We start from the raw sequence: 21518 nt of genomic DNA, 5'->3' as shown, positions 1-21518 counted from the left end.
ATTTTAAATTAGCAACAATTTATTGGAGTCTATTTATTAATAAATATTCATTTAAGTTTTAATAAAATAATTAGTTTTTGACTAATATAATTTTTGTCATATCCTTGATTGCTATTTTTTTTTTTTTAATGTACCACTCTGGGCTGTGTCGTGATAAAGCAGGTGGGCGTTAAAATATTATACGCCGAAGTACTGTATCACACCAAACTTGTTAGTTCATGACGGTCAAATTTGGTGCCTTAGTTGTGATTATTTTTTTTAAAAAAGGAATGTTACTGGAAAAGGTAATAATTCTACTTTTGTTCTTTGTCAAACAACGGATTGTCTTGTTTGGATGCAAATAATTCCCTCGTAAATCAATTTCATCTCTTCGTCACTTCATGCAAGCGGCCAGAAGCACGTTGTGCACGTGGAGTAATAATCTGATAACCTTTGAAACTACTTAAAACCCCATCACCTTCTACTCTATAAATACCCACAACGTCTAGCTCTGCTTCATCAACGCACAGATCAGAAAAAGCTTCTCCGAGTTACTGTAATTAAACAGAAGGAAAGATGTTGAGTTCAGGAGTGAGTTTTGTGTCAGACATCTTTGGTGGCAACAAGGGAAAGATCAAAGGTACAGTGGTGTTTGATGAGCAAGAAGGTTCTGGAGTCAATAATTTGGACCTCAAAGCAGGAATCAACTTGGGTCTTGATGTTGCTACCTCTGTCTTCGATGGTCTTCATCAGATCATTGGTGGAGCTGTCTCTCTCCAACTCATTAGTTCCACCAAGGCCGATCCTGGTTCGTTCTTTCATCTTTCACCTATATCTTTCTCTCCTTCTTTCTGTTACAGCTTGTCCAAATATAAGTGGACTTGAAGTAACATAACAAGTCTTGTAGTATATAAAGTTGGGCTTAGTAAGCAATATATATAAAAAAGAAGAATTCACAGATTTGAATTTTGAGATTTTGTATTAAGATATGATGTCTTTAATTTGTTCATTGTCGTTTTGTTTTGAAATTGACGAGCAGGAATGGTTTGGGGAAACTGGGAAAGACGGCGCCATTGGAAGGTTTTATTCGGACATTGCCAACTTTGTTGAATGGCCAAGCTGCATGCAGGATTCATTTTGAGTACGATGATGAGTTTGGTCTGCCAGGAGCCTTTGTGATTAGGAACAATCTTCAAAATGAATTCTATCTTGTAAGCTTGACACTTGATGACATCCCAAATCACAGTTCCATCCACATTGTTTGCAACTCTTGGATTTACCCTGATAGCAAATATCCAAGCGATCGCATCTTCTTCGCCAACAAGGTACGTACGTAAGCTTACATTAAATAATATTTTCAACGCTTCAAAAAATTTACCTCATTATTTATTAACTACTAAGCTGGGCTCGGGCTTCTCTCTGTTGTTCTTTCTTCAAAAAGCATGCGTGCTTTCGTAAAGAGATAGACTTAAGCCTTGTTGGCTCCACGTAGACCTGACATGTCAAGTGGCCCCACTAATGCTAAATAATATTAACGTATCAAAATTTACTTCATTTGAGTTAGTGGAACGTTCAAATTGTCTCTGCTTAATTTGAAAAGTAGTACCGGAATTTTACATATAAAAATAATTTTGTTTACACAATGACAGTTACAAAGTAATATTTATTTTAATTATGTATCTTCTAAAGTATTAATTTATTAAAAATATGGAAATAATATTATATCAAATATGGATAGTTCAAATTAAATTCGGATTGCCAGATTGCTACGTGGTGAAGCCATGTCACCTAGCCGCCCAGGTTGGGTCTCGTATGTCATAAGGGCTTACATGCATGCATGGCTTGGCTTGTGTCTTTTTCTCTCCGAGAAGAACAAACAGAAGCTACCTTCGGTGAAAAATTAAAAAAAATTAGTAAAATGAACCACCAAGTGAAATGTTTGTTCTCTTGAATTTATTTCTTTTTCAACACATATATGGTTGATGAAGGAATTAATGTTATTGCAGGCGTATCTGCCAAGCCAAACACCAGCGCCATTGCGGAAATACAGAGAACAAGAGCTGATTACTCTAAGAGGAGATGGATTCTCAGAATGCAAAGAGTGGGACAGAGTCTACGATTACGCTACTTATAACGATCTCGGCGATCCTGATTCCAACGCAAAGCTAGCTCGTCCAACTCTCGGAGGCTCCGCCGATTATCCTTATCCTCGCAGAGGAAGAACCAGCAGACAACCAAACAAATCTGGTAACTTGATTAACTATATAATTTTGTCATTTTTCTGGGCGTTGTTTTGTTGGCATGTCAAGTATGAGTTGAGTTGACTTGGTAAAAGGAAAAAGTCACGCATCAAATTAAAAAAAAAAGTCCTTTGGATATGTTCTCCTCAGTTATAACTAAGCAGCTAGTATTGGTTTGTTTTTGTTCATAATTTTTTGTTCGTTTGAATATACTTGAATGAACAGATCCGAGCACCGAGAGCAGGCTTCTTTTTCTTGTTGAGAACTTCGACATCTATGTGCCACGAGATGAACGGTTTGGGCACACTAAGTTATCAGACTTCTTGGCGTATTTGCTAAATCTTGGCTCAAGATCTGAGGCCTTTACTGGAATCGGCATTTAGATTGTCAAATGAGTTCAAGGACTTTGATAACGTGCGTGATCTCTATAGTGGTGGCTTGAAGCTGCCACACGACTTGCTCAAGGATTTCAGTGAAAAGTTGCCCATACCGTTGCTCTCAGAACTCTCTTCCGAACTGATGGCGAACAGTTCCTCAGATTTCCAACTCCCTCAATCATCAAAGGTAATTGAGCCTCCTAAGTTTAGATAAGTTAAAAAGACATATATATATATATATATATATATGTATATGTATATGTAGATCAGAAAGGTTAAAGAGTTTACCTCAAAGTCTATGGCCTGGATTGATGTGAATTGGTGCCAAAAATAAAAAAAATAATAATAAATTGTTTTGTTTGGAAGCCATCTCGAATCTTAGAATATTAAGGTATCTTTGAATAATAAGGTATAATATATAAAAAGTCTCGAAAAAAAAGAATATAATAATAAAGGGATGTGAGGGGTATGAAGGCTTGTACGTGGAGATCAGTCCTAATTTACCTAATAAATTATTTGATAAGATAAATGAGCCTCCAAGTAAGATAGAAATCTTGTGCATTTGTAATTGTGAAACAATTAATCTAGGCTTAATTAATTTCTGTCACTTAATTGGTGCAGAAAATGTTTCTGGATGGATGACTGATGAAGAATTTGCAAGAGAGACGCTTGCTGGTGTGAATCCTTGCTTAATCCAATGTCTCCAAGTAAGTTTATTAGAAGATAAAAAACCCTATAAGTTAAATTCCATCTTCAATTGACATAAGCAATGATAAAGTTATGTGCGCTCGCGCTTCATGATTATTTTTTTAAAGTGCAACACTAAGTAAGTTATGATTAGATGTATCGAATTTAAATCTTAAAAGTCAAACGTCATCATTTTCAATTGACATAAGACAAAACAATATTATGTGTTGTGTATGCATGCGTGTGATTCATGTTTTGAAATAAAACTATAGCAAATGATTATATTTATTTTTCTAATAGCACAGCGATGGTATGTTAGATTACAATCTAATTTTAAATCTTAAAAATTAAACTTCATTTTCAATTGACATAAGAAAAAATATTATATGTATACATGTGCTTCATGTTTGTTCAAATTAAAATATATCCAATAATTTATTTCTTTATAGTGCGGCATCATATCATTAACCAAGTCTGATGAAAACATCCACGAATTAATATACCAAGTTTTTAATAAAGAATTGATAATGAATATTTTTAAAAAATGATTTCAATCTCAATCCTTTTAATTACCTTAATCGCCCAACAGAGAATCATATAGTTTGCGATAATTGTCATAATTCTCTTGAAAAATAATTAATTGCAGGAGTTTCCCCAAAAAGCAAGCTAGATGCTAATCTCTACGGTGACCAAACCAGCAAAATTACCAAGGAACAATTGGAGAAAGCATGAACGGATTCACAGTGGATGAGGTAAACGATGATAAATCTTAGAAAATGATATAAACTCTCTCTCTCTCTCTCTCTATATATATATATATATATCTCATGACTTTATATATATAATATATATGTTTCACAGGCACTGTCCACCAGGAGACTGTTCATATTAGACCACCATGACGCATTCATGCTATATCTGAGACGTATAAACAGTGAAACTGGGAATAAGGCTTATGCCACAAGAACAGTCTTCTTCTTGAAAGACGATGGGACCTTGAAGCCATTGGCCATTGAATTAAGTTTACCTCATCCTGATGGAGACCAACATGGTGCTGTTAGTAAGGTGATTCTACCTGCAGACCAAGGTGTCGACGGCACCATTTGGCTCTTGGCGAAAGCTTATGTAACTGTCAACGACTCAGGCTTCCATCAACTTGTTAGCCACTGGTATATAACTTCTGAGAATTAATCACATGAACTCAGTCTTGCATGTATAATTTACTTTAATGATTGTGTTTTGCATCGCAGGCTAAATACTCATGCAGTTATTGAGCCATTCATCATAGCAACGAGCAGGCAATTGAGTGTGCTTCATCCCATTCACAAACTCCTGCATCCACATTTTCGTGACACGATGAACATAAACGCGCTGGCTCGACAAGCCTTGATCAATGCAAGTGGCATTATAGAGTTGTCATTCTTGCCTGGAAAATATGCCATGGAGATGTCTTCTAAGGTCTACAAGAACTGGGTTTTTCCTGACCAAGCCCTACCAGCTAACCTTATTAAAGGTATAATATAATCCAAAAAGTTTCATTTCATTAAGAAACTATATATATACACACTTGGAAAAGGGGAGAAAGCAAATGAGCAAGAACAATACAAAGACACCACATTTAAACTCAAAATCTTGAAGCTCAAATTTATGAGTCCTTCTACCATGTTAATACTAGCTATTAAGCCTAATTTAATCTGATGTGCCACATTACATTTAGACTCCTAATTAATAACATAAAATATATTATTAGCATGTTGATGACACTTCATTTTCTTGAATTCAGAGGAATGGCAGTTGAAGATCCAAGTTGCCCTCATGGGCTTCGTCTGGCAGTGGAGGACTACCCTTTTGCTGTGGATGGATTAGAGATATGGGATGCTATCAAGACATGGGTCCAAGATTATGTTTCTTGCTACTATGAGACTGATGAAACTGTTAAACAAGACTCCGAACTACAAGCTTGGTGGAAAGAACTTGTGGAAGTGGGTCATGGAGATTTGAAAGACAAGCCCTGGTGGCCTAAGATGCAGACACGCAAGGAACTTGTTGAATCTTGCACTATTGTCATATGGACTGCTTCAGCTCTCCATGCAGCTGTGAATTTTGGACAATATCCTTATGGAGGTTATATTCTGAACCGTCCAACACTGAGTAGAAGATTGATTCCTGAAGAAGGAAGTGAAGAATTTGAAGAGCTGAAGAACAACCCAGAAAAAGCTTTCTTGAAGACAATAACACCAAAGATTCAGACCCTCATTGACCTTTCGGTGATTGAGATATTGTCAAGGCACACTTCTGATGAGGTTTATCTGGGGACGAGAGACAGTCCTGACTGGACATCTGATGTGAAGCCATTGGAAGCTTTTAAGAAGTTTGGGAAGAAGCTTTCTGAGATTGAAGAAAAGCTTATTGCGAAGAACAAAGATGAGAAACTGAGGAACAGGGTTGGTGTGGTTAATGTACCTTACACTTTGCTTTATCCTACAAGTGAGGAAGGGCTAACAAGTAGGGGCATTCCAAACAGTATCTCCATTTGAAGATGTTTCATATGAGAATGATTGTGTGTTTGATTGTAATACTTATTTCTGTTTCAAAATGTTCTACTTGTTTCCCAATAAACCGTGCCGTTTGTAATCGGCAAGTGCATTTCCAAATGCTGTAATAGAATTAATAATAACAAGCTTTGTTTATTATTATTATTATTTTGAATTTAGCTTTGTTTTATATTTGAACTGAGATAATACTGCAAAATAATTCTTTATTTCTTTATTAAAACCTAAATATGTGGTAGTAGAATTAAATTACATAGTTCTGACTTTGGAATTTAATTTGGAAAGAGATGAAGTAAGTAATGTATAAATATCACCGTTGAGCGTTTCGATCCTGGACTTGATGTGCGATCATTTAATAACAAAGCAATCTGAAAAACCTACTGGACAAAATACATATATGCAAATATGCTTTGAGGCAGAAATGCAAATATGCCCAAAATATATTCACAAGAAAAGTTATGAACAATAATGATATGCTTTGAGGCATTCAACAAAAGAAAATGTTCAAAATTTTAAATAAAAATGTCTCCTTTTCAGAGTAATTAATATAAAATTGAAAATAACAAATAAAAATATATACCAATTCGGAGCGCACTACCAACAAAAAAATAAATAAATTAAAACCCAGGTGCAATTTAGCTTGTATTATTATTATTATTATTAGAAAAAATATAACTTTAAATTTCTGCATTTTGCTTGAGTTTTGTTATAGGTCTCTATACTTTTTTTTTAATATTTTAGGTCTTTATATTTTTATTTTTTAGTGTTCTAGATTCCTTTATGAACGGTGTTATAGGGACTTAAAATATTTAAGATATTGAAAAATGTATAAAAATTTATAACAAAATTTAAATAAAGTGTAGGAACCCAAATTTAAATAAATAGAGATGTTTATACTCTACTATAAAGACAGCATTTAAAATGTTAAAACTCTTAACTATGTCGTTGGGAAGTTCAAGGCAATTGATAATTATTTTTGAAGACTAATTACTCCTTTCATTTCTAAATATAAAAGAAAATAATTAACTTACACAATTTTAAAAATTTAATTAAATATAATAATTATATTTTAAAATAAAAAAATTAGATTAAATTATCTCTGCAATCAATGAAACAAAATGCTTCTTAAAATTTATGTTTTTGCTTATAAATAAAAGGAGAGGAGGGAAGCCCTCCACTACACTGGAGGTAAATCGAGACAATCCAGATTTATTTAATGGTCCAAATTTAATCTTTTTTAATAAAATAAAAAATTATATAAACTATAAAAAATTTAATAAATTTTTTTATAAGTTTAAAAAATTCAAATTTAATATATATAATCCAGATATAATATTAAAATTTTATAATTTTTATAAATTAATTATTTAAATATATTTTAGATAGTGCAACTTTAATATTAAAAATGTTTAATTTTTATAAATTAACTATCTAAATATATTCTAGACAATATAGCTTTTATATTAAATTGTTTTTAATATTATATCTAGATCATATATATTAAATTTAGATTGTCTAAACTAATGAAGAGATTTATTAAAATTTTTTATAGTTTATATAATTTTTTATTTATAAAAATAAAATAAAAAATATTAAATTTGGACCATCAAAACCGAATGGTCCAAATTTATCTCCAGCTGCAGTGGAGGGCTTCCCTCCTCCTAAATAAAACCAAAGAGAAACATAGTAATTTTTTCTTATATTCAGAGTAAATTAGTTGTCATCAATTAATTTTATTTTAGAATTTTAACTATTATTGTTCTTAGAGAGAATGATAAGGAGATCTCAAAAAGATTAATTAATTCAAATTAGATCCTGAATGTCAAATTTTAAAAATTTATAATTTAATTTCTCAATTTTGTAATTGCTTTGCAATGAATTTGTAACTTATTTTTTTAAATTTTAAAATAAGTTACAAATTCATCACAATAAAATTATAAAAAAAAAATTGAGTTGCAAAATTTTTAAAATTTAAATTTAAAAACTTAACTTAAATTAATTAATTCTTTTAAGACCTATCTATCATTCTCCGTTGTTCTTATCCTAAAACCCTTTCTTTTTCTATCTTAAAAATAATAATAATATTACTATTACTATTATTACGTAATTTTTAAATGCGGATGAGTCGATTGACCAACCCGCTCGGGGGTCATGGTTTTGACTCAGTGCTCAAACTTTAAGCTCATTGTTTTGGACCCGCTGGCACGTTTGTGTTGACAAGTCAACGTCAGGTGTCAGCAGCCTCGAGGACTAATATTAGTGTTGTATGAGTTTATCACGATTACGTTGATTTTAACCAAAAAGTAGCATTACGTTTTGCCACGTGGCCCATATATATCCTCCACAAGAATGAGAGGTACATACTATTCTTTCCCTCTCATCTCAGTTTATAAATATTTTTGAAGTAATTAATTTGATATTTTATTATTTAATTCATTTTGATAATAATAAATTCAGTTTATAAAGTTTTATTAATGATGATTATTCCAATATTACTCATCATCATTTCAACTTTTAAATAATTTTCCTTCCCTCTCCCTTAAAGGATATTTTTAAAAATTTAAAAAATTATTAAAATTATAAAGTGTAATTAATAAATTTCATAACATGTGTAATTATCTATATATACACATGTATGTATGTATATTATGTCATATCAAATTCGGATAGATAGAATATTTCTTAGTCATTGTTTTCTTAGCCAGAATTTATCGCCCAATCATAGCTTCATACGTTGTTTAAATTTGCTTGAATAGTTATCAGTTTTAATTAATGTGTTGAATTACCATAAAAAAATAATAATAAGGTGTTTATAGTATGTATCACAATTAAAATTCTCTTGATCATAAGTTTATTTTGACACGATAGATGTTCATCATCCTTATTAATTTAACATCAACAAGAAGCATTTACTGTACTATTATCGATATTTAATTGTATATTTACTAATCAACGAGAGAAGCAATAGTAATAGTTTTACAGGCATATAAAATATTTTCTTGTGTTTCACATTAATGTATTACGATTTAATTGCATCATAGGTTGAGAAATAAATTGTATTTGTCTCCTTCAATTTAATTGGCAAGCTTTTATTATATATATATATATATATATAAATTAAATGTTCGCCATCAGATGTACACCGCAATTGCACAAGTTGTGATAAACAATAAAATGATAGAGAAGAATTGTCTAATAAAGATTCGTATGAAAAGCAATCAAACGTTGGACATTTCATATTTGACTAATTAATTTGAACAAATCAAAACGAAGGCCATTTTCATTTCTTAAACACAATAATATATAATCAATTTGTGCTAGGCTAGGACCAATTTTACGTATAAGTTTAAGAGCTCTCTCTAGCACCAACTAAGATATCTAATTCAATTAATTAATCTCATAATAATGTCCTATGAATTTCAGCTAGACATGATTTGTTTTAACAAAATAACCCATCAATTAGTTGCAAAACTTCAAGCTAATGAAGTGACAAAAGAAAAGAAGAAAAGAAACAAAACTGAAAAGATTGAAACCCAATTCTCTAATTTGAATACAAAAGGAGCAATCTTTTTGAAGATTTAAAATTGCTTATTATACTTTTATTCAAAACTTCAAGATTGAATTTATCAATCTTTTTACTTTATTATTAATTGCTAGTATATATAATTTTATTTGATGTGAAATTTTTCATACCGATTTAAATTCACTCACGTTTCTGGGACATTTTAACATATATAATGATGAGATATTGACATATCAAAATGTTGATATATTGATTTTAAAGTAATTTAATTTTTAAATACTACATTAGAATGACGAGGATAATGTCAAGTCACAAGAAGACAAAAATAATTAATTATATTATTTTCAAATCAGACAAGAATGCTCAAGATAAGGGCAAGTTTACTTTATATTTTTTAAAAATTATAAATATTAAACTTTCATTTTGCAAGTGAGGCAAGTGAGAGTCATTGAAAACCCCATATCCATATCGAGCTTCGTCTGTATAAATACCCTCCATGCTTTCCTCTTCTTCCCCGTAAAAAAGCTTTATTCTGTGAGGCCTATATATATAGTGTATATATAGTTTCCACTCTCTCTCTCTCTCTCTCTCTCTCTCTCTCTATATATATATATGGCGGGTGAAGAAAAGTACTTCACGATCAAAGGGACCTTGGTCATCATCAACCTTAACGTCACTGCAGATTCTCAGTCCTTCACTATTGAGTTGATCAGTAGTGGTTCCAACCCAATACTTTCTGGTTCGTTCTTTCTCTCATATACCTTTTTCATATAAATTACATTTTGCTACACACACACACACCCCCTCTAAAAGTTCGGGTTCCTTCTTTTATATATATATATATATATATATGACAACTTTCAAAGCTTTTTTATTTGCAATATATATTTAGTGTGTGTGTGTGTACATTCTCAAAGCAAATTGCAACTTCTTTCATTGACACATTTTAGATCACAATCTAAGGCAAAATTGCCATCATGTACCCTTGTAAACTCTATAAACTATAGATGTGACTTATATTTGCAATATAAGTCACATTATTCGTGGATTCTGACCAATACAACTTTTTTGTTTGTATACATGTGTGTGTTTGTGTTACCTACGTAATTACTGTTGGAATTCTTTGGAGTAATAATATTTTATTTGCAAGCACAAAATATAAAAATGGGAAATGAACTATCACATTTGCGCTATCTTCACCTGGTCTTTGTTCTTTGTTTTTTTTTAAAATGAATAGTCACCAGTAATAAAATAAAGGGATAATTACTTTAAGGTCCAGTTGAGACAATTAATTATTCGCTAGTTTATTAACAACTGAGCTTACAAGAATGATACCATGATGTGTTGTTATTTAAGCTCAGTTGTTAATAGATTTGAGAATACTTAATTATCTTGAGTGAGATTTGTGTGTAATTCTCCCTAAAATAAACCCTTTAATCACAGCCAATTTGATTGCAATAATGGAATATAGAGATAAAAATAGAATGACTAAAATGTGGAGGGGAGATAAGTCCAACATGCATGTTCATGAGAGAGGAAGGATATTTTAATTCATGAAATTGAGAGTTATGATCTATTAGTTTGGCGTTTGTGGAGGGTATAGTAATTTTCACATTTAAATATGTGATATTCTGTTTTATTATGCTTGTTAGGACAAGAAGGATACTTTAATTCATGTCGTTCTTATTTCTTTAATGTATTTTATTCTCATCATTTCTAAGAACTAAACGGCTCCTTAGAGTGAAATACGTTAATTGCAGTATTACCCATCTTATATTTTTCTGGTGTCTTTTTAATTTTTTATGCAATCGTAACAACGCAATTGTTAGAATTTTTATAGATACACGTAGCCTTGGTTGATTAATGTTGGAACTTTGAGCTGCTATGATATTTTTTTTTTCTGGTGAAATTACAATATTTTATTTGCAAACACGAAATTTAGAATTGGGAGATGGCTTGTCTCATCTTCAAATTGCTTACGTGCATCTCCTCCTTTTTCTTTTCTTGTGTTTTTTTTAGCCAAAAGTCACTAACGATAAAATAGAGATCTTATAAAGTCATGTTCAACTGTGTAGTTTTCCTTTGTTTTTTTCTCATTCCTTTTTCTTAATTTTTTCTGTCACGAGAAATAAAAAGAAAGAAAAAACTGCATATGTATGACTCTCAGAAGGGTATATGTTATTACGAGTAACTTTTATTTTATTTCAAAAAAAGAGGTAAGCGATGAGGTATTCATAATTATTGAAATGCGCACATGACCCAACCATTCCCTTAAAAAATGATGTGCTGGACAAATTAAGAACCAATTAAAAAAAAAACCTTAAAACATCTAGGTTTAAAACTATTTTATATTTTATATTTTTCTCTGGAAAAAATAATATTTTATATTTACCCCCTAACTAATTAACGAGAATATTGATGCACCAAATATTCATTCATTTATTTATTTTGGTTGCAGAGAGTGGAATGTTGAAAGTAGAAAATTCTGCATCTTCTGAAGGTATTAAACAAGAAGATGGAGCTTCAACTTATATTGTTTATTTCAATTGGAGACACGAGATGGGAATTCCAGGAGCCTTTATTATGAGGAACCTTCACCCCACTGATCAGTTCTTCCTTGTGAGTTTCACCATTGAAATCCCAAATCATTCTGCTCCAATAGACTTTGTTTGCAGATCTTGGGTTTACCCTGATACCAAATATAAAAGCCCTCGCATTTTCTTCGTCAACAAGGTAATCAACTATTAATTCCACAATTAACTATAATTTATTTATTTAATTAGCTTATCATATGTAATAAGGACAAGAGTTCAAATCGTCGGATTGGAAGAGTTACATCCAATTTGATTCGGCAATACTTGAATTTGACGTAGTGGTACTGAATATCACACACACACATGACTATACAAATAAATTAGTTAGCAATAGCATGCTACATATAAGGATGGGAAAAAAATAATTCATAGAATTGTATATATTATGTTTGTATAGCCATTTCTGCCAAGTGAGACACCAGAGGGATTGCTCCCTTATAGAAAACAGGAGCTGGAAGCAATAAGAGGAGACGGAACTGGAGAAAGAAAGGAATGGGATAGAATATATGATTATGCTACGTACAATGATTTGGGTAATATTGATAAAAGTGAGGATCTTGCTCGTCCAGTTCTTGGAGGATCCACTCAATATCCCTACCCTCGTAGGGTTAGAACTGGAAGGCCCCCATCAAATAAAGGTAATTGAGAAGACTTTATCCATATAATTTATTAAATATAAGGGAAAATATGACTTTTGTCTCTGAACTTGGTTTCAATTATCAATTCAGTTCCTGAATTTTGATTCAAAACAATTCAATATATAATTCTTATAATTTTTTTGATTCAAAACAACTCATTTTTTTTACTCACATTACAACTCAGTCCTGTAAAAATTAAGTTGTTTTAAGTTAAATTCAGTTCAAAACTAAATGGATAATTGAGAGAAAATTTAGAAATTAGAATTTATACCTGAATATTAATTTCAGTTATATGTGTGATTCATTAATTATCATTTGCTTGTGTTAATTAATTACCAACATGTTTATTGGGCAGATCCTAACAGTGAGAGCAGACTTGGTGACGATCAAGCATTTACGATCTATGTTCCAAGAGATGATCGATTTGGAAACCAGAAGCTGTTTGAGTTTGTGCAATATTTTCCCAAATCTTCAATGAACCTTGTGAAGTCATATCTCTTAAAGGAATTGGAATCTAAGGAGAAAGAGTTTGGGAGCTTTAAGAGTGTTTTTGAAGTGCTCTATGAAAATGGCTTCACATTTAATGTGCCCAAACTGTTGCTTGACACTATTGCTCAAAGACTCCCAATTCCAGAGCCACCAGCTGATGGCAACCTCTTATTAAAATTTCCAATTCCTACTGTCATTCAAGGTATAATTTAGAACAAGTTCATCAGGGATCAAAAGTAATATTTTCCCTTAATATTGAATAAATTATATGAACCAACCTCTTATTATATTGGAATATTAATTTTATCATTAATTATTTTTGTCGATTTCTTCATTAGGAGACACACACAGGCACACACACACAGTTTTTTCAATCCAAGTTTTACCAGTATAATTTTTTACATCAATTTTAAGATCCAGTCACGGATTCCGGTGTTGTTTGAAGAAAAATATATACGAAACATCCCACTTATTTTATAATGAGTTTTAATAGAATTAGACAAGTGTCTGCTATACTGTACAACTGGTATATTAAATGATGCCGGTGAGTTTGCCATTATCAATTATATATATAAACATGAGGCTTGGTAAGAACATATGAATCGTTGACCCAAAGAAAAAAAAAGACAAAACACGTGTATCGTAATACCCACATATATATCCTCTAAAATTTTTTTAACATAGCTAGTGAGAAAACATTTCTTTTAAATTTTTCTAACCATTATTAAGTCTATTATGTGGAGCAGATAATTTAGATGGGTGGATGACTGATGAAGAATTTACACGAGAAATGCTTGCGGGTGTGAATCCAGGTTTAATCCGCCTTCTCGAGGTAAGGAAAAGTGATCAAAGTTAAATTAACAAATATATATTTGAGAGAATGACAAAAAAGTCTCAAAAGCACTAATTAACTAAATTTAGGTTTTAAGTGTCAAATTTTAAGAATTTACAAATTCAATTTTTAATTTTGTAACTTTGTTATGATTAATTTGTAACTTATGTTCTAAATTTTGATAGGAAAAATAAATTTATTTATTTTTCAATCATGTTAAAATTTAAAAAAAATTATAAATTAATCATAATGAAATTGTAAAATTAAGAATTGAACTTGTAAATTCTCGGAGTTTGGCATTTGAGGCCTATGTTGAATTAATCTAGTGCTTTTGGACCTCTCTATCATTCTCCCTATATATTTACCTTTCATCTTGAAGTCTTCTTTTGCTGTCTTTGATTATTTATAACTGGATCATTTGAAAGATGCTAGCATCAATTTGTGTGATTTTAATTACTAACCTCATAATTTTCTTAAATTAATTGCAGGTGTTCCCCATAGAATGCACACTAGATCGTAACATTTATGGTGATCATTCCAGTATGATAACACGTGAACACCTGGAGAAAAATATGCAAGGATGCACAATAGAAGAGGTGAAGAAAGCAATTTTTGTCTTCTACGTCAAAATATTATATAAAATTCTCGCACGCACGCACTGCATAGCACTTGTATGTTTAATATCACTTGTAAACAAAGACCATACATGTATATGTTGCACGCAGGCACTTAATTGCAAGAGATTTTTCATATTGGATCACTATGATGCATTCATGCCATATCTGAGGAAGATAAATGAGAGTTCCACCAGAAAGGCTTATGCAAGCAGGACAGTCCTTTTCCTCCAAAACGATGGCACTTTGAAGCCACTGGCTATTGAGCTGAGTTTGCCTCACCCTGATGGAGATCAATTTGGTGCTGTGAGTAAAGTGTACTTGCCTGAATCCGAAGGTGTTGAGGCCGCCCTTTGGCAATTGGCTAAAGCTTATGTTGTTGTAAATGACTCAGGCTATCATCAACTTGTTAGTCACTGGTAAATACTATTTTTTCTTTTACACTAGGCATTAAGTATGCAGATTTTGAAACCATTATCCATTGTGATTAATATCTCTAATTATTTGTTGCTTTGTTTTGCTCCTTGGGTTTCACAGGCTAAATACTCATGCTGTGATGGAGCCATTTGTTATAGCTACACATCGATGTCTCAGTGCACTTCACCCAATTCACAAACTTGTTCACCCTCATTTCCATGACACCTTGTTTATCAATGCACTTGCTCGCCAAAACTTAATCTCTGCTGATGGAACCATAGAGACCGCATTCTTGCCCGCAAAATATTCCATGGAGATGTCCTCCGTGGTCTACGAGAATTGGAACTTTCTTGAGCAAGCATTGCCTGCTGATCTCATCAAGAGGTAAATTTAAATATATTGACAAATAAGGATAATGACATGGATGACTTGTTCTAACATTCATTTATATATATATATATTATTCAGAGGAATGGCAACTGAGGATAAAGATTCACCTCATGGGCTTTGCCTGGTGATAAAGGACTACCCTTATGCTGCTGATGGACTAGACATATGGGATGCTATTAACAAATGGGTTTGTGACTATGTCTTCTTATATTATAATACAGATCATGCTATAAAGCATGACACTGAGCTTCAAGCTTGGTGGAAAGAGGTAGTCCAAGTGGGTCATGCTGACTTAAAGGATAAGCCATGGTGGCCTAAGATGGAGACACGTGAAGAGCTTATTGAATCTTGCACCATTATCATATGGATAGCTTCAGCTCTTCATGCAGCTGTGAACTTTGGACAATTTCCTTATGGAGGTTATATCCTAAATCGACCAACTCTTAGCAGAAGATTGATACCTGAAAAGGGAACTGCAGAATATGAAGAGCTTAAGAAGAACCCAGAACAGAGTTTCTTGAAAACAATCACACCAAAGTTTGAGACTCTTCTTGATCTCTCAATCATAGAGATTTTGTCTGGGCATACTAGTGATGAAGTCTATTTGGGAACGACGAGTAATCCTACTTGGACATCTGACGAAATGGCCTTGGAGTCTTTTAATGCATTTGGAAAGAAGCTGAAAGAGATAGAGGAAACAATTGAAAAGAGAAACAAAGATCCTGAATTGTTGAACCGGGTTGGGCCGGTGAACGTGCCATACACTCTTCTTTATCCTTCCAGTGAACCGGGGATGACAGGCAAGGGAATTCCCAACAGTATCTCCATATGATATGAGAAATTTGCTTGTGGGATTTTCAATTTCTGTGAGAATTGTTGGAGCTATTGTTAAATTATTATCACGTTCTTGTTTGCAAAAAAAATAAGAGGAGTCCTTTATGCTAGGCTCCAGTAGTTATTGTTTTTCTCATGATGAATAAGACAATCAGGTCGTTGGACTTGTGAACCAAATATTTCAATTCCAATATCAATTAGTTCAGCTTCTGGTTTTTTATATGCTAGCTTCATTTATGTCCTGATTAATGCAACTGATTTTTAAATTTTGTAGTGAATGAGAAAATATATCTAGCTTTATACAGTAGGTGCTTCGGTTGTCTTTCACTATCTATTCACCATTATTTTATGAAGAGGAGGACGACCAAAATATACTGTGATGATACAAGAAAATGGTGAAGATAGTGCTACAGTGAGGACTTTTATTGTATTGTAGGTAAAATTGACTTTTGATCATATAAGCCTCTAATGAGAATTTCTCTGCATCAATTAAGTCACTAGACTCTCATTTTTCCTTTCTTCTGATCAACAAGTAAATAAGTTAGAAGTCTAAAGGGCCAAATACACAGAGGACCCCTTTTATTTTTGGCAAACAAGAACATTATTCAAACGAACAAACAACAATCTCAACACTTGACATTCCAAGTCTCATACATAGTTAAAGGAGTCCCAGTCAACAACTTCATATAGAGTACTGTTTGGTATTCCTCTGCCTGGTAGTCCTGTGTCATTGCTAGGATAGAGCAGACTGCATGTAAGGCATCATCACCGGCCCAGCCCTATTTTTCAAAGTCTCATCGTTGTTTCTCCTCATCAATGTCTCCTCAATCTCTGCCAATCTATTTCGAAACTTCTCAAAAGCCTCTAAGGGCTTGGCATCACAAGTTCAGTCAAGATTGTCCTTTTTCCAAGGTATATTTCATAAGTGGTATGCCACGACAACATCTCTACAATGGAAAGATTAAGCAGAGTCTCAAACTCTGGTGTGATTGTTTTCAAGAAAGCTAGTTGTGGATTCTTTTCCATCTCTCCATGTTCTGGAGTTCTGTCCTCAACTATTAACTTCTATGTACTGAGAGTTGGCTGGTTTAACTTATAACTTCCATAATGATATTGTCCAAAATTGACAGCTACATGGATATGGAGGTTGAACGAGTCATATCATGCCCATCAAAGATTACAAGTAAGAGGTTAGGAGTATGAGCTCATGCTGCTTTAGCAGTATGGAGAGAGAACAGATAGTTAAACAAGCGAGAGAGGTAGATATTGAATGCAACTTAAAGATCTTGATGGATTCTTTTTTCACTTTTCAATTTCATTTTGTTTCCATATTTTTGGGTGAGCAGTGTTCAAAAGTTTAGATTTTTCCATCTTTTTGCTTGGCTTTTTTTTTTTTTTTGGCTGAATGGATTAAGTAGGGTTGATCCATTTGATCTAGGCCTAGATAATATGTTTTTTTTTTCTTTTAAAAAAACTATCTTATATTTACCCCAAAATGAATATTAGTTTTACATCTTAACCAGGGAAATTTTTTCTTCCAGAGAAAGTTCAAAGAAAATTATAAATTGAATGATTTCTTAGGTTATTTTGATCCTTTAAACTAGATTTCCTTTTTTTTTTCCGTAATATTATTTTCCCTTTATATATATAAAGATTACATATAATTAATTTTTTTTTATTCTCGGTTTTTTCGGCTGCAACTATCCATGTATACCTTTTCTAGTAACCGATCCAATCCATAGCTTAGAGAAAACTCATACGCATCACATTTAGATTTGTGTTTCCTTTTACAATAGATAAAGCCAGTTGCAAATTTGAGACAACTGGACGAATTTGCAAACTATTAAATACAAAAGTTGGGAGATAAATTTGTAATTTCATTGTCTTGAATTTTTGGCTCACTTTTCCAATTTTAAAAGGGAACGTAAATCTCAATACTTAAATTTAAAAAATAACGTATCATTATTTGAATACTTTCATGAATTTATAAATTTGTCTTCTAAATTTGTGATATTATATAGTTAAACTTGTAACTTGTTTTTTTAATTGTAAAATTGAAAACAAATTGTTTTATATAAAAATATACTAAATAAAGATATAAAGAACTTACTTTACATTTTAAAATTTATTGAGTGTCATCATGCGTAAATATTATTCATGAACAACAAAATATTTTCAGTCATCAAACATATCCTAACAAACTTTTCATTCATTATGACAGAATCGCCTCAACGGTTATATTTGATTAATATTGGGAGTGTGAAAGTGGATCAACGTTAAAAAAGATTGACTTTGTTTCTCATTGAATTAAATCGTCAGTTCGTCACTCACCTTCAACTGTCTTTCTCTCTCTCTAGTTAAAGTTAAGCCTTTTATAATCCATTCTGTTGAACTGCTAATTTAACAGTGAAATAAAAAATATTATACATGTGTATATACATTATAACACCTGTATAAAAAATAGTGTTAAATAAATTATAAAAAAGTAAACACAACATGCTAACAAATATTGCATAAACATAATTAAAAAGTATTTAATAATCAATATTTTAATTTAATTCCTTTTAACGATTTTTACTTTAAAAATAATAATCAAATCATAATATAAATGTTTTTTTGGCTATAATTATGGGATTCAAACCCCACAATTAACTCAATCGTCCATCGTGATTAAAATACGAAATCCCATGGTATGATGAGAAAAACTGAAAATCCAAAACTCATAATTGCATCCATATTTTTTAAAAAAGAATTAATTAAAAATTTATTAAAAGCGTATCTCATACCCATCTTCCATTTTAGTGCCGACTCTGAGTCTTTTTTTTCTCTCGAGTTTCCATTTTCTTGATCCAAACTCGAGGGTTCATTTTCTTCTATCGACTGGTTCATCTGTTGCCTTCGCCTCTTGTTTTTCTTTCTTCAGTAGCTCTTCGGACAGCTCGTATTCATCCCTTCGCCATGCTTTCATTTTAATAATAGCCCTCGCGCCTGATAGGGCTTTCTATTTCATCAGGACGGCTTCTCCTCCAATGAGCTCATCGCCCCTTTCTATCCCTTGAGTGACGTTGAAGTCATAATTCTCTTATTAAAAGAAAATAAGGAATCTCTCTGACAAAGGCAACGGCTGGGAAAGAAAAATCCCTTATCATTTCTTGCTTCCATTATCCTTCCCACGGATGAAAGATGACGATCGATCAAGATTGGAGAGGAGATTGAAGGTATACGCTTATTATTATTAGTTTTTTCTCATACCATTTTTCTGAATCTAGACATTTTAGTTATGTTTCTGGTTTGATTTCGGAACCAGGTTATGAATTGGTGAAATCAACAAAACGCCATCAAAAGATGGCGATGGCGAGGCAGATCGAGGCGAACCATTGCGTGGCTTCTCCAGTCTCGTAGACTGTTGTGGGTCAAGACTCCTACCCCGAGGTTAGAGGCTTATTTATTCCCTTCTATCCATGGTACTTTGCTTCATTTTCTTCTTCTTCTTCTTCTTTTTAGCAAGGAAACGGTGCTTTTATTTTCCAATAGGATTAAATTATGCATTTTTAATTGCTACTGGCATTGCATGTTTGTTTCAAATTAATTTTTCTGCAAATAATGTCTGAAATACTCTGTATTTTGATTTCATACCGCATCCTCTGTTTAACTAATGTAGTTCTTAGCCCCTTACCATCTCTGTAGGATTCCATTCTGTCCCATTGACATTCGCATACATTTTCTATCCAACATTCTGTTATGTTTTCAAAAGTTTTTTATGTTTTATATTTTTCTTCATATCTATCTCAATTTTTAAACAAAGTCATCCTTTATGAATAATGTTAATGTTAAAAATATATTCATTAAAAAAGTATTATATTTCTAAACATTTACTATATTTTCTTTTGAAAAATACATTTTGATGTGAGACTTGAGGAAATAATCATGCACACATTAATTAGTGTGTGTGTGTAACTTATTGCATTCTTTTTCATTTTTTGTGTTTTTATTAATTTTTTTCTTACATTTTAAAGCATTTTTAATATAAGCACATCATATTAATCTTTGCACCTCCTAATATATATGTGTGTGTGTGTATATATATATATATTATGTTTGAACTTTTTTTATTTGTATTAAATATATCTTCGAAAAGTGCTGCATTTCCTAGATCTTTCTCAAGCTTTAAATAAAAATCGTCTTTTATTTTCTTTTTTAAAAATATTTTGAATGTAAGCACACCACGCATGCATACCATATCTAACTCATTGTATTCTATCTCTTCCTTTACACGTTTTTTTTTGGTTTACTTTTTTTACATTTTAAAATTTTTTTAAATATAAGCGCATCTTTTTATCTTTTCACTTCTTATTATTTATCTATATTTTTTGTTTAAACTTAATTTTTTTATTTAGCTTAAATATGTTCTCAATTTTTAAATTAAGGTTGTCTTTTAATTTTTTAAAATAATTTTTTCATGTATAATTTTGATGAAACTACCATTCACACAAACTCATTACATTCTCTCCTTTTTCATCCTACATTTTGTTGATTTTTTAAATTCATTTGAAAGTTTTTTTTTTAAATACAAGGGCATATTTTAATCTTGGCTCTTCCTAATTTATGTATATATTTGTTTTAAACTTGATTTTTTATTTAGCTTCAATGTGTTTTTTTTTTGAAAAATGCTTATTTCTTTACATTTTTATTGATATTGTTCTGAAATTTTAAATATTATTCATCATTTATGAAAATGTTAATCTTATATTCTTAAAAAAATGTATCATGTTATCAAGCATTTAAAGTAATTTAAAAAAAATATATTTTTGTTTTTTGATGTGGGGCTTGAGTGAACTGCACACACTGCATATATAATTTATTACATTCTTTCTCTTTTTTTTTCCTTGTTCTTTTTCTTGATTTGTTCCTTACATTTTAAATTTTTTTAAATAAAAGCACATTTTTTAATATTTGCACTTCCTATTATTTTATTTCTATTTTTTTATCCATACTTGAATTTTTTTAGGCTTAAACATGCCTTCAAAAAGTGCTTAGTACTTTATATTTATCTTGATGTCTTTCTTACTTTTTAAATAAAAGTCATTTCATGTTCTTAAAGAAATATTTTTGATGTGGGACTATTTGAAACCTCCCCTCATTCTTTTTGTTGTTTTTTTCATTTAAGAATTTTTAAAAATATGAGCATATCTTTTTAATTTTTCACTTCCCATTCTTTATCGATTGTTTGTTTTAAACCTGATAATTTATTTAGTTTAAATATGTCTTCGAAAAAACGCTTATTGCTTTATATTTTTACTGATATCTTTATTAATTTTTAAATAAAATTCATCATATATGAAAAATATGACT

At 31.4% G+C, this 21518-nt stretch overlaps 1 protein-coding gene, 1 long non-coding RNA gene and 1 pseudogene across 3 annotated transcripts in view; all 3 read left to right on the top strand.

The window, feature by feature from the left end:
- The first annotated feature begins 540 nt into the window (after nucleotides 1–540).
- On the top strand, nucleotides 541–5985 carry LOC129287591 (seed linoleate 9S-lipoxygenase-3-like; annotated as a pseudogene).
- A 3879-nt stretch (nucleotides 5986–9864) lies between these two features.
- Nucleotides 9865–16371, top strand: LOC129287590 (linoleate 9S-lipoxygenase-like). The gene is made up of 9 exons (XM_054923795.1): nucleotides 9865–10097; nucleotides 11817–12091; nucleotides 12350–12590; nucleotides 12946–13281; nucleotides 13826–13911; nucleotides 14400–14507; nucleotides 14637–14944; nucleotides 15063–15326; nucleotides 15411–16371. The coding sequence occupies exons 1-9, from the start codon at nucleotides 9971–9973 to the stop codon at nucleotides 16162–16164; spliced, it is 2499 nt and encodes an 832-aa protein (XP_054779770.1). The 5' UTR covers nucleotides 9865–9970; the 3' UTR covers nucleotides 16165–16371.
- A 2619-nt stretch (nucleotides 16372–18990) lies between these two features.
- LOC129287592 (uncharacterized) overlaps nucleotides 18991–21518 on the top strand; it is a 28457-nt gene continuing 25929 nt past the window's right edge. For both annotated transcript variants that reach the window (XR_008587742.1, XR_008587741.1), the window contains exons 1-2: nucleotides 18991–19384; nucleotides 19474–19598. This is a non-coding gene — a long non-coding RNA (uncharacterized LOC129287592). The remainder of the gene's footprint in view (nucleotides 19385–19473; nucleotides 19599–21518) is intronic.

Source organism: Prosopis cineraria, unplaced genomic scaffold (genome assembly GCF_029017545.1).
Source record: "Prosopis cineraria cultivar Desert tree isolate PC_DT_omini unplaced genomic scaffold, ASM2901754v1 PC12, whole genome shotgun sequence".
Taxonomy (NCBI): domain Eukaryota; kingdom Viridiplantae; phylum Streptophyta; class Magnoliopsida; order Fabales; family Fabaceae; genus Prosopis; species Prosopis cineraria.
This window is presented reverse-complemented; position numbering and strand designations above follow the sequence as displayed.